The following is a 12,639-nucleotide window of genomic DNA, read 5'->3' as shown; positions in this document are numbered from 1 at the left end:
AAACCATCAGGTGTGTTAAGGCTAGCCTCGTGGTGCCCTAACACTCCTAGTGATTTTAGTATAAATAAAGTGATTCACATAGATTAAAAAATATTGAGACTACTATTTACATTGATTTTAGTATAAATAAAGTGATTCACATAGATTAAAAAATATTGAGACTACTATTTACACAATGTAAGCTATTATTTACAAAGAAACTTTTTTTTTCATCATACCTCATCTTTATTTACTCTTCCTCTTATTTTTTACCACCACGTTCTCTCTCCCTAAACATATGTAGTTTCTACAAGCCACTATAATAAACATAGAACACCTATTTTTTTATTTAATCCTACGTGGCACCTGAGGCTATCGAAAAAAACAAAAATACTATAAAATATATATGTATTTTAGAGAAAAAAAACACATGGATTTTTTCTTCTCTTTTTCCGCTGGCTCCGTCCCGTCCGAGCTGCCTCGGGCGGGTACAAGGTGATCCATGTCGCCACGCCGTCCTGTGCAGTGACGGCACAGTGCAGTGAACTTGTCCTCACGCGGCACAGTGCAGTCACGTCGCCACGCCATCCTGTGCAGTGAACTTGATTCATGTTCTCACGCGGCACAGTGCAGTGACGGATGCGGCTCCCGCTTGCGCATCTCCTTCTCGCGATGTGAAAAAAAAAATTGTTTATTGTAATTTGTGGATCTGTGATCTTATGGATAGAAGAAGGCCGAAGATGAAAGAAAACCAGAGATGGTTGGATCTTAATTTATAATGTAAAAAAATTTATATATTAAAACTATATAAAATATATGGTCGTTGAGTAGACGGACTAAAAAAAAAGCAGCGTTGGGAAGCGGTGCCCTAAAACTGTTTCCTCATGCCGCCCGTGTCTCGTGCGGTCAGGCTCGTGTCAGTGCTGCGTATGTGCGTGACATGCTGGCTTTTCCGGTGGCAGGCGAGACCCCCATGACTGGTGTGGATGTTAGGCTGCACGTCTGAACCCTTGTCCTGTCCAGAAGAGAACAGCAATTCTGGTATGTAGTTGACTGTTGAAAAAGCAGAGGTGGTTGATCCTTTCAGCACCGGGTCAAGGCGACGAACGGTGGGAGACTACGCAGCCGAACCCGGTTGTCGTGCCGACCTCCGGCGGTGACCAGTGATGTGAGGGGGCCTGTCTGTCGCCGCCGACGGAAACGTGACGCGAGGGACCGCGGCTCGGGTTGCCATTACGGCGACCAACAGTAGCAGCCAGCCGGCCGGCCGTCCCGGGGACGGGGAGAGCGACGGCATGTTGCTGTTGCTGCAGCACCAGCTGGGCGAGAGAGCCTACCACTGCTGAACAGAACAGAGCTGCCCTCTGCTCTGACCAAGAACAATTCTGCAAGGGTCCCCGGAGGACAGCTCACGGCAGTGACGGGCATCTGGATTGCTGAATTGGCTGATGCCCAAACGAAACAAGCTTCTCCCATGTCATCCTCTGGATCACCATAAAGCATCCAAAAATGTGAGACGAGTAATCAGTAGATGGGAAATGTTTGACCATCAGCAGATCAGATGGTGGTGGATTCCAGCTGCATTTCAACAAAGCTCGCAAGGAAGACGACCTTTCCTAAGTTTCTGCTAACTACAGGTGTCAAATCTAGCAGAAACAAGATTACGATGCCGTAAACGCTACGATCAGCAAACGTGATGATGATTGGACATTTCGTAGTGCCCAAAGAAAAATGGCGATTGCATTTATGTTCAGCGAGAAACGGCTGGTGCTGGTTCAACGCTTGGTCAGGACATATCAGTCTTTCTTTTGAGAGTGTAACAACATACAGTTTTTAACAGAACACAAGCCAATTGATTCATCGTGAACCCAATCAAACATAATTTGCCAAACATAGCATATTGTCCAAATATGCTCATCGCAAATTTTCAAATTCAAATCACACAGAACATGTGTGACAGCGTGTAACCTTCAGAAAGCAAAAATATACGAACGATACCAAACTGTAACCGGCAATTTCAGTTACAGAAGAAAGCTCGCTTCCCCCATTTCCATAACTCCTGGAGTACATCAAAGATCACATGTCTCAAGTGATCATGGACAACTTTAGAGCACAAGAAGACCATATATTCTATTAACATTCTTTGCAAAGCAACTTCCGAAATCAAATCTTTGCAACCCAAAACATGCCATCCATCTCAGATTATTTTTAGCGGCAAATTCAGTCAAGGGAGAAAACTATTTTCCCCTCGTTCCATCTTAATAAGTAGATCAAATGTCACATTTCTGAACAATCTTGTAGAACTCTAGAAGTAGAACATAATAACAGGTTAGTCATTAATCGGCCACCATGGCTAACAAGAATTGGATGAAATATTATATATATACCAAATGCAGCATCAAAAACATGGGAACTAAGCAGCCATCTTTACATCATGATGGCCACATTCAAATCCCTTCTTTACAGATATACGTACTCAATATGACCAGAGAACATAAACGAGCAAACCAAGAAGCAAGAAAAGCTACCTAGGGTCGCCACATTGCCCAATTGCAGGCAGAATTCCGATCGGCGGGCGGGCGAATCAAATCAGTCGGCATTGTGCATGGATGAATCGAGGCCATCGACGCGGCTGCGCACAATGCGGTGGAACACCTCGCGCACCAGCCTTTCCAGCGGCTCCAGGCCGTCCCTCATGGATTCGCACACGGCGGCGAGCTCCGCGGCAGCCTCCCGCACGTCGTTCTCCCTGTCACCGAAGAGCGGGATGGGGGCCGCGTCGATTGCCTCGGCGAGCTTCTGCGTGGACTTCTCGAGCGAGTGGATCTCCTTGAGCAGGCCGCAGGAATGGCGCCTGTCCTTGCGCTTGCCCTCCTCGGCGAGGCGTTCCTGCAGGGCGAGGAGAGGCGGCGCCCAGGGGAACGCGGCGCGCGGCGGCGCCGCCGGCAGATGGTGCGCCTGCAGCGCGTTGCCGCGGTCCGGGCACGGGACGGCGGCGACGAGCGCCCAGGCTGTGAGGTGGAGCACGCAGCCCATGGAGTAGACGGGCGCGGCGAGGCCCGCCTCGTGCGCGCGCGGGGCGGCGAGCCCGGCCCCGATGGCCTGCAGCTGGCGCGCGGCGGACCAGGTGCGGGACACGCTCCAGGAGAGGGAGCGGAAGTGGGAGGCGGAGGCGGAGGCCGCGGCGCCCGCGACGGCGGTGCGCGACGGGGACGCCCGCGCGCGGCCGAAGGAGCGGTTGCGGTGGGAGGAGAGGAAGGAGGCGACGCCGCCGGCCCCCGAGGCCGCGGCGGCGTCGTCGACGAGCAGAGTGGAGAGGTCCGTGAGCGCCTTGCGCGCGCGGCGGAGCTGGCCCTCGTGGACCTCCCCGGGGGCCCCCAGCGCGGAGGCCGCGATGTCGGCGAGGCGCTCCCAGCGGCGCACCTGGTCCACGCCGTCCCGCGCCGCGTTGCAGACGTCGAGCGCCTTGACGGCGCGCTCGTGGAACTCCGCCACCATCCTCTCGGCGGCCACGGGCAGCTGTGCCCCGGCGCGGCGCCGCGCCTGCGCGACCACGACGCGGAACTCCTCCTGGCACAGCACGAACGCCTCCAGCAGGCGGCGGATCCACGCGGCGGAGAGGAACTCGTCGCCGGCACCGGCGTCCGCCGCGGGAAGCAGCTCCGCGAGCGTGGACGCTACGTGGCGCTGGAACGCCTCGAGGTCGGCCTCCTCGCCCGACGGCATGATGGCGGTGGTGTCCCTGCGCAGCGAGAGCAGCGAGCGGCCGAAGGAGAAGGGCGAGGAGGTTGAGCCCTGGTAGTCCGTCACCGGCATCGCCTGGCGTCCGGCGATCCTGCTCGCCGCCGGCCCGGAGCGGATCTCGTCTCTCTCTCTCTCGCCTGGGCAAGCGAGCGCGGGCGGGCTTCGCGGGCTGTCGGGTGCGCGCCCGCTAGTGGCGTGGCGAGGGCGAGGCTCGTTGGCGATGGGGATGTGGGGCGGGGGTGGTGGGGAGGTTTTATATGAGGCCGCGAGATTAGGGTGGTGATTAGTTAAATTAAGCGGGACAATTAGCTAACGAGTTAAATACATCGTAGATTCATTAACTTTTAATGGTGTAGATCCATTAACTTTTAATGGTGCAGATGGTCCTCGTGGATATTCGAAAATTGCTACAATCAATATAGAAGGATATAAAAATATACCCACTTTCTGATATCGACGATAAATATGATGCCTCTCATGATATTCCTAGAGAGATTTTTGAGGAGGCTAGCAATGAGGCTAACGAGGATGATGTGGCTCTGTCAGACACCCTTAATGAGGAGCAATGGGCTGCATACAATGAGATCATGTCCTCGGTTGATACCGAGGACGGGGTCTCTTCTTTGTGGATGGTCCTGGTGGGACCGGAAAGACTTATCTGTGCAGAGCACTTCTCGCTACTATATGTAGTCAGAAAAAGATTGCTGTGGCAACAGCTACATCTAGTGTCGCAGCCTCAATAATGCCTGGTGGTAGAACCTCCCACTCACGCTTCAAGATTTCCCTCACCATTGACAATGGGGCCTTTTGCACCTTCACGAAACAGAGTGGTACTGCCAAGCTGCTTCGAGCATCATCTCGCATTATTTGGGACGAGGCTAGCATGACAAAGAGCCAGTCTGTCGAGGCGCTGGACAACAATCTCCGTGATATAATGGACTAACCAGAGCTGTCGTTCGGTGGGAAGATCGTGGTGTTCGGTGGAGATTTCAGACAGGTTCTTCCGTTGTTCAGAGAGGGTCGAGGGCTCAGGTGGTTGGTGCCTCACTGCTATGTCGTACCTTTGGAATTCCATGCGACATCTAAAATTGGTGCGTAACATGAGGGCAAAGAGCGACCCGTGGTTTGCAGAATACTTGTTGCGCGTCGGTGGAGGATCTGAGGAGGCGACTATTGATGATGAAATCCGTCTTCCTCATGATATATGCATACCGCACACCGGGGAAGATAGTGACCTTGATACTCTAATTGACTGCATATTCCCTAACCTCAATACGAATGATGTCATGCAAAGATTATGTCACCTCTCGAGAGATCTTATCTACGCGGAATGACTGGGTTGATATGATTAATATGAAGATGATAGGTCGTTTCCACGAGAAAGAGATGGTGTACCATAGTTTTGCATGTGCGGTGGATGATCCGCACAACTACTACCGTGAGGAATTCCTTAACACTTTGACACCCAATGGTCTACCTCCACATGTGTTGAAACTGAAGATTGGTTGTCCGGTCATATTGCTTAGGAACATTGACCATGCGAACGGACTTTGTAATGGTACCAGGCTTATCATACGGGGGTTTCAAAAGAATACCATAGACGCAGAAATTGTGTTGGGACATCATGCTGGAAAGCGGGTTTTTCTGCCTCGTATACCCTTATGCCCGTCGAACGAGGAGATGTTCCCTTTCCAATTTAAGCGAAAGCAATTCCCTATCCGGCTCAGCTTCGCGATGACCGTTAACAAGTCATAGGGGCAGACTATCCCTAACATTGAGGTATACTTACCGAAACCAGTGTTCTCGCATGGCCAATTGTATGTGGTGCTATCAAGAGCTACGACAAGATCGAATATTAGGATACTAGCCATGCCGGCTGCTGAGAAGGACGTGAACAAGGGGAAAGAAAAAGGGAATGGAAAGAAGAAAGCGACAAAGGATATATTCATAAAGAATATCGTATATAAAGAGGTTCTAACTCCATAAAAGAGGTAATGCATCACACGTCGATACATATTTTTTCTGGATATCAATGGTACTTTAACTTTAAAAATTAACAAACAATTTATATGTAGGATACTTCTAACTATAGCTTCCAGCCATCTCCATGCTTCAGCTATAAGAAGTCAGACTCCGTATCTTGGACTAGAAAATCTTCTGGATCATCATTGATTGGTGACCAACTGCAGCTTGGTATTTGTGCAAAGCACGTTCTCTTAATCGAACTATTGAGAGATTAGATTCTTAATTGTAGAATAGATTGTAAAACATGTATTGTGAAACACAAACTTGTTATGATTATATTTCCGTCGCACTTGATTCCTAAAGAAGTGCAAGCTTATCTTTCGCGTATCGTAGGTATGAAGTGATGCGACAATTGATGTTGATGTTTCAATTTTGCATTCAAATTTAGAGTTATATTTTAACTATCTATCTTTCGTGAAGACTTATGTAAAATTGATTGAAACATTATGATTGCGGTATCTATTTTATATAACAGTATAACACACGCTCATACATATGTTATCGTGGTATTATGTGTTCCTGTTGCAACGCACGGGCATTTACCTAGTTAAATAGATAAACAAATCACATTATCTAAAAAACATTCTAATTAATAGTAGACATTATAATAGAAGTTAAAAAATCGACAAAGGCTCTCTTATGCTTCATTAACATATCCACACGGTAAGCAATTTTTAGATCAGCTAACCTTGTTGTGCTGGTGATGATTCTGCTAACATGTTTCTAAACACTTTAGGCTCTCCTTTGAGACGAAGTTGATTCTAGAGATCCTGAGCGTAGAAATTTCACATAAAAGTACTTCGATTCGCATAGAAAAAAAAATAGCAGTAATTTTCACATGAAGTACTTCAATTCGCGTAGTAAAAACAGAAGGGCGCCGTCCATTGAGGCGGAGAACAGACTCAACAATATACGCATCAATCAAATCTAGCAAAAAAAATCAACCACGCACACATCCAGTCCTAGAAATTTCAACATCACGTGGGTGACTGTTAATATCCACAACCAACAAACGCATAGTATACATGTCCCTGAGCAACACAACATGGACTAATCTCACCGCTGAAATTCCTCGACACACCCAGATCAAGCAAGCCAAGTAGTGGCTAAGGAACAAAGCAACACAAATCACTCGAAAATCACAGGGCGGATGGAGAGGAGACAGGCACACGTACCTCGCCTCCGTGAAGAGGAGGGTGTGCGCCGGGCGAGGATGAGATCCTCGTCGTCTCTCCCTTGGCGGCGGCAGGTGCGGCTCGTTCTCCTTCTCGGCGGACCAGTAGAGATGGCGATGATCGTCGATCTGTTCCACGGACAGCAGGGCGAGGGCGAGGGCGAGGGATGGTGGCGCGCGACGTCCTGTGCGAGGACGCGGGATGGTGGCGGTGGTCGTAGGAAATTCGCGATGGTGGTGACGGGGCTGAGGGATCCGGAAGGAAGGCCAAATCACCGCGTGAGTGCAAGGGGGAAGGCAGACCGTCGGAGATTGCGGTGACTGCGGTGATTGCGGGGCGAGCGGCAGGGGATCGCGGTCGCAGGGGAAGTCATGGTGGCTGCAGGGAAGTCACGGTCGCAGGGGGTGAAGCGGACCGATGGAGCGACGATTGTCGCACGAAACCATTTTCGCACGGGCGGCAGGAAGGTGAGGCGATGTTTTTGTCGCACCAAAACGATGTCTCCTCTTTAGTCTTTTTAGTCGTGGGAGAAAACATATCGTGAAGAGGTGTAGTGTTTAATTTCCTAGGTTTCAGAAACTCAAACTCTATAGACCTGTTTTTTTTTCTAAATCATGAATTTTGCATGTCCCTATGTTATAGAAGTACAAGTTCTCAATGCCACAACTACTCAAAAAGAAGTTAGGATATCTGAAAAAAAGACACAAGCAGCCAAGCTATGGTTTTTTTTTCTTGAGGAAACAGCCGTCTCTTTTTTGAGAAAAATTATCATGGCGTCTAAAAAAGGCTTAGAATGGTTTCTCTTAGAGCAGCATGTACAATTGAGATGCTTAGCAAAAGTTGCTTTCATTATACATTACCGGTTCATGTGTAGAAAGTGGATAAGATGTTTTAAGTTTGCAATGGTATGTAATGCGTGCTCACAAATTAGCCGAGCTTATCTACATGTATTTGTATGGTAGGGTATCTGTTTGTACAACGACAAATTATAATATATTATGTCCCCTTAGAGTAGTCTTAACCCAGAAATTATCTCGTAGTTTCTATACTTATCAATCTTGTTTTTAATGATTTTTTTTGTCTAGATCGTTTGTCTGTTTACTCTCCTACTATTATCTACTACCTATCACATCTCTTGTGTAGACATGATTTCTTGTCAAGAAACCATTTCATCATCTGTTTTCCTTAATTTTAATGTCATGTCATCATTTTGCTTTATCCTAATTAAAGAACATAGAAATCATTTTATTTTCTGCCCTTGTATCATTCACAGTGGAAAGTTTAATGACATTGTTTTCAAGACTGTCGCATCATACAGTACATACGTGGATGAAATACTCACCCTCATGGCCTCAGTGTATAACTTCGTCCTATTTGTTTCGTATGTAGACATTTAACTTCATGACTCGTCTCAAAGTTAGAAACCGAGTCAACTTATTTTTTTTCTCTTTATCACGTTATGGAAACATTATCACGTCATCACAGATGTTTACGTGATGAAACTAGACCTCCGACGTTACACGTACTACCTACATTACATGCTTTGTCCGTGTGACGTGGCAAAGCGCGATTAGCTAGGCTAAACGGCGCGGTTACCACGAGTGGTGGCACTAAAACAAACCGAGTGAAGTTAAAAAAAAACCGAGTGAGTTTGTTTCTTCTTGTAGAGTGGGGGCCAGTACAAAACCGAGTGAAACGAAACGCGGACGCGGACACGGCCACCCCGAGGCCCCCAACACGCGGCAGCGACGCGCCGTGGACGCGCTGCGCCTGACGCGTGGGACCCAGAGGCCCCCTCCGACCCCGACCCCGACCCCGACCCCGACCCGTGGACCAGGGACCTGGTCCCCATCCCTCGACCAGGGCGGGCCCCACGCCTCACGGGAGCGGACGCTTCCAGAAGAGCGGAAGCCAGCAGCACGTAGCAGTAGCAGCCCACGCGCGGGGCACCGGGAAACTTTTACTCGACGGACTGAAATGCCCTCTGCATCCACCTATGGACGCCAGGGGGGGCAGGGGCAGTTCCGGGCTTTCAGGGGCAGCAAGAGCGCTGGACCGCTGGTTCCGCGGCGATCGGCGCTCGGGCTTGACCCGTGTGGCCCCGCGCCGGCCCGATGGACGGGGAGAGGCCGGGAAGGTGGGGGCAGTTAGTGTCAGTTGAAACCGTCTCCGGCAGGCACGTGGCGGTTGCGTGCGCGTACGGACGACCGCTTTCTGTTGGCGGGTCCCACGTGCTAGAACGAGATAGAGACAGACAGAGGGGTGCCGCTGTCAGAGAGAGAGAGAGAGAGAGAGCCGAGAGGCGAGAGCGGCACAAACAGGATCTGAGCAGCAGTGCACAGCAACAGGCGGTCGATCGTTTTCATGGAGATGGGCCCGAAAGCTACGCTATGCTGCTACTAGTACGCATGATGATCGTCGTCGCCTGTCACCGGTTCAACGGAAGTTAACGCGACTGTCGTTAAAGTTCCCCTGTCCCTGAAAATTTGCATTAAAAGTTTGCGTAGCAAGCAAAAACCTCCTCGACGGAGATATAAGCTATCTTGCAGTGTTCTTTTCCTTTTATTGTTATCACCAACTTACCCGATCACGTTTTTTCTTTATTAAGAGGGTAGGTGCAGATGAGATGACCTCTCTCGGCGTTTTATAGAAATCAGCCTTCTTCCCTCTATTAACAAAAAGAGTGCGATTATAGAGTTCAAAATCAAGAAGTGAAAACTCTACCAAACTGTTCATAACATCTCATGATAGCACGAGGTGTTCATATATAGGGTCCGTTTGGTTGGGCTTTTGGCTTTGGCTTTTGACCCCAAAAGCCAAAAGCCCAACCAAAGGGGCTGTTTTTGGAGACTGCTTTTTCAGAAGCAGCTGTTTTTTCGTAGTACATTTTTGAAAGCTGGTTTGATCCTGCTTTTGGTTTTTGTCTTTCTGCTTTTCGAAATTGGTGGAATAAAAAGCTTTTCCATAGTTGTTTTCAAGAGAGATAAAGATAGAAGGCATATTTTATACTTGTTTAATCAAACAATTTTTAGCTTTTCTACAGCTCGTAGCCCACGGTAGCTTTTCTACAGCTCACAGCCCGTAGCAGTTTTTTCCCATAGCCACAGCTCAACCAAACACACACCTAATCAGCCTGTTCGCTTGTTGGTTTCAGCCAGCCCAAATCAGCCAGCCAACAGTATTTTTCTCTCACAATAAACCAACACCAATCAGTGCAAACCAGCTCAGAAACCAATCAGCGAAGAGACCGAATATCTCACATGACTTCGTTGCGTGAGATGTCCCCGGGCGGTGGAGGTGGACGGGTGGAACCAAAAAAAAACCTCTATACCTGGTCAGTGGTGACATACTAGCAAATAGTATATACTACTCCCATATGTAGTATCTTGATATGTCATCTATCTACAGGTGGATTTGATTTGGTTTACCAGCAACGGTTAATTAACAAAAACAAAACCAAACACAAAACTACTCGTTGATCGATGACATAAGCAATCAACAATCAGTTTATATAAGCAAAAGAAAGGTGAGCCAATACTACTTCTACTAGATACCACTCATCATTCCCAAAATGATTTACTACTAATATAGTACTAGCGGACAATTCGCCCTGTTTGTTTGGCTTATAAGCCATACTTTTTCAGTCAACGAACAATATTTCTCTTATAATAAATCAGCTAATAGTATTTTCAGTCATGATTTATCAGCCAAGCGAATGTGACAAATGATCAACGGCGGTGGCCTACTACTTTTCCTTCACCCGGCCGGTTAACGGAGCAGTAGCACAGCCCGCACGCAACAAGTCCTTGGAGTCAATGGGCCCGGCGACTTAGACCGGCCACGTCAGCAGGCCGCCGTCCTCGGCGACACGTGGCACCGAGAGCTCTCAATGCGGGTCCCGGGTCCACGTCGACGCCGCTCATTGGCTGCCTGCTCGTGCCGACGTGTCACTGATGGTGACGGGGGCGTAGACCAGTCACGGTCTCCTGATGACCTTGACCGGCTGACGAAGCCTGCGATGCATATGCATGCATGCATCCTATCTATGTACCATATTATTATTATTATTATTATTATTATTATTATTATTATTATTATTATTATTATTATTATTATTATTATTATTATTATTATTATTATTATTATTATTATTATTATTATTATTATTATTATCGACAAAATATTGTCAGTAGTTCTTCGAGGAGTATCCCACTGAAGGTAGATTGATCGGTAGAGGTGCATGTAATCAAGAACTAAGAAGGCAACAGAGACACAAGAGTTAGATAGGTTCGGGCCATCAGCACAACGTAATACCCTACTCCTGTGGCCTGTTGATTTGTATTGGCTATCGTATGATGATGCGTGTGTTTTGAGGGAGTCCCCTACCCGCCTTATATAGCCGAGGATAGGGTTACAATTCGGTTAGATCCAGGAGATAACCGGTAAGTAATAACAGATTACAGGAATCATGTGATCGAACATATCCTAACAGATCTCGTAGCATCTTCATGATATCGCCCTTGATGTCTTGTGGTACACGTCGAGTAGTACCGTGCACCGTAAGCATACGTCTTGTGGGCTGGACCGCCCCTGGCAGCGCAACCCATGTAGTCTGTCAGTGGGTATCCGAGGTCGTACCCCCACAGCTAGTCCTCGAGCGCCTTGTATCCATTGTGCAACGCCATCTTGAGCTTGTCCGAGCAGGTGTAAACAAAGCCGAGCAGTTAGACTCATGGTCCGACCACCTTAATGAGTCGCCGAGAAGTTGTGGACCGTAACCGGCTAGCTTAACTGTCCGGCCGAGCATGGGCTTACCCAAGTAAGGCTTGCTAGAAGGATGTAAGGAGCCCAAGTTCAAAATCGAAAATTTTCTCGTAGTGAACCAAGTGTGTCCACTTAGAGTCCAACCACAAGAAAGGGAGATAATCTTCTTCAACTTCAGGAGGCACGAGGTCTTCCAATGAACAGATTAAAGAAAACACACTCACCGTAAGGTGAAGTGTGCCCACTTAGTCCTCGAGCCTAGCAGCAGGTGACGTGGTCACGTGGTGCCAGGGTCTAGAAAGTAGAAGAAAGGCAGAGAACTAGCTGAGCAGGCAACCAGTCCACGGGCTGAGCCCTGAAATGAAAAACGCACATTCACCGTAAGGTGAAGTGTGCCCACTTAGTTATCGAGCCTGACAGTAGGTGACGTGGTCACGTGGTGTCAGGGTCAGAAACAACAGTAACCAAAAAGGTCCCCAGTATGGTGAGAGACCAAGTTATAGTGATGACATAGTCCCTGAGCCACAAGTGAAAATCTCAGATAAATCAAGAAGTGTCGATTACTCAAATCGTGGAGAAAAAGCCAGAGTAATGGCTATATAGTAGAAATTACTGAGCCTTGATAGCATTGCGGAGAGGTCGGTGAATATTTGGTGTGCAGTATCGAGTTGCGTAAAAAATGAGCGATATGGGCCATAGTTGCGTAGAAGCCCAGATAACGGCCCACCACGTCGCTTTGGAGAATTCGAAAGGGCGCAAATCAATATTGTGTGGTTTCCCAAAAACCCTTGAATACAAAAAGTGGGTACGGTTTCTTTATAACTACATCACCACACTCCACGCTCCCACCTTTGCCACTCCGCCACTTCGTCTTCCTCCTTGCCCTCGCACTCCCCCATTCACATCCACACGCGCTCCGCTGCTAGGGCTAAAAAGCTTGCGTAGAGGGAGC

At 48.3% G+C, this 12,639-nt stretch overlaps 1 protein-coding gene and 1 pseudogene across 1 annotated transcript; one reads left to right on the top strand and one right to left on the bottom strand.

Moving 5' to 3' along the window:
• Positions 1-2,333: 2,333 nt before the first annotated feature.
• On the bottom strand, positions 2,334-3,956 carry LOC136507996 (protein BYPASS1-LIKE-like). The gene has a single exon (XM_066502585.1). The coding sequence runs from the start codon at positions 3,793-3,795 to the stop codon at positions 2,569-2,571; it is 1,227 nt and encodes a 408-aa protein (XP_066358682.1). The 5' UTR covers positions 3,796-3,956; the 3' UTR covers positions 2,334-2,568.
• An 850-nt stretch (positions 3,957-4,806) lies between these two features.
• Positions 4,807-5,690, top strand: LOC136506535 (uncharacterized; annotated as a pseudogene).
• The last annotated feature ends 6,949 nt before the right edge of the window (positions 5,691-12,639 follow it).

Source organism: Miscanthus floridulus, chromosome 15 (assembly GCF_019320115.1).
Source record: "Miscanthus floridulus cultivar M001 chromosome 15, ASM1932011v1, whole genome shotgun sequence".
Lineage (NCBI taxonomy): Eukaryota > Viridiplantae > Streptophyta > Magnoliopsida > Poales > Poaceae > Miscanthus > Miscanthus floridulus.
The sequence above is the reverse complement of the archived record's forward strand: the minus strand, read 5'-3'. Positions and strand labels throughout refer to the sequence as shown.

Excerpts from the sequence above, each read along its gene's own strand:
- LOC136507996 (XM_066502585.1), bottom strand. The coding sequence starts at position 3,795 with ATGCCGGTGACGGACTACCAGGGCTCAACCTCCTCGCCCTTCTCCTTC.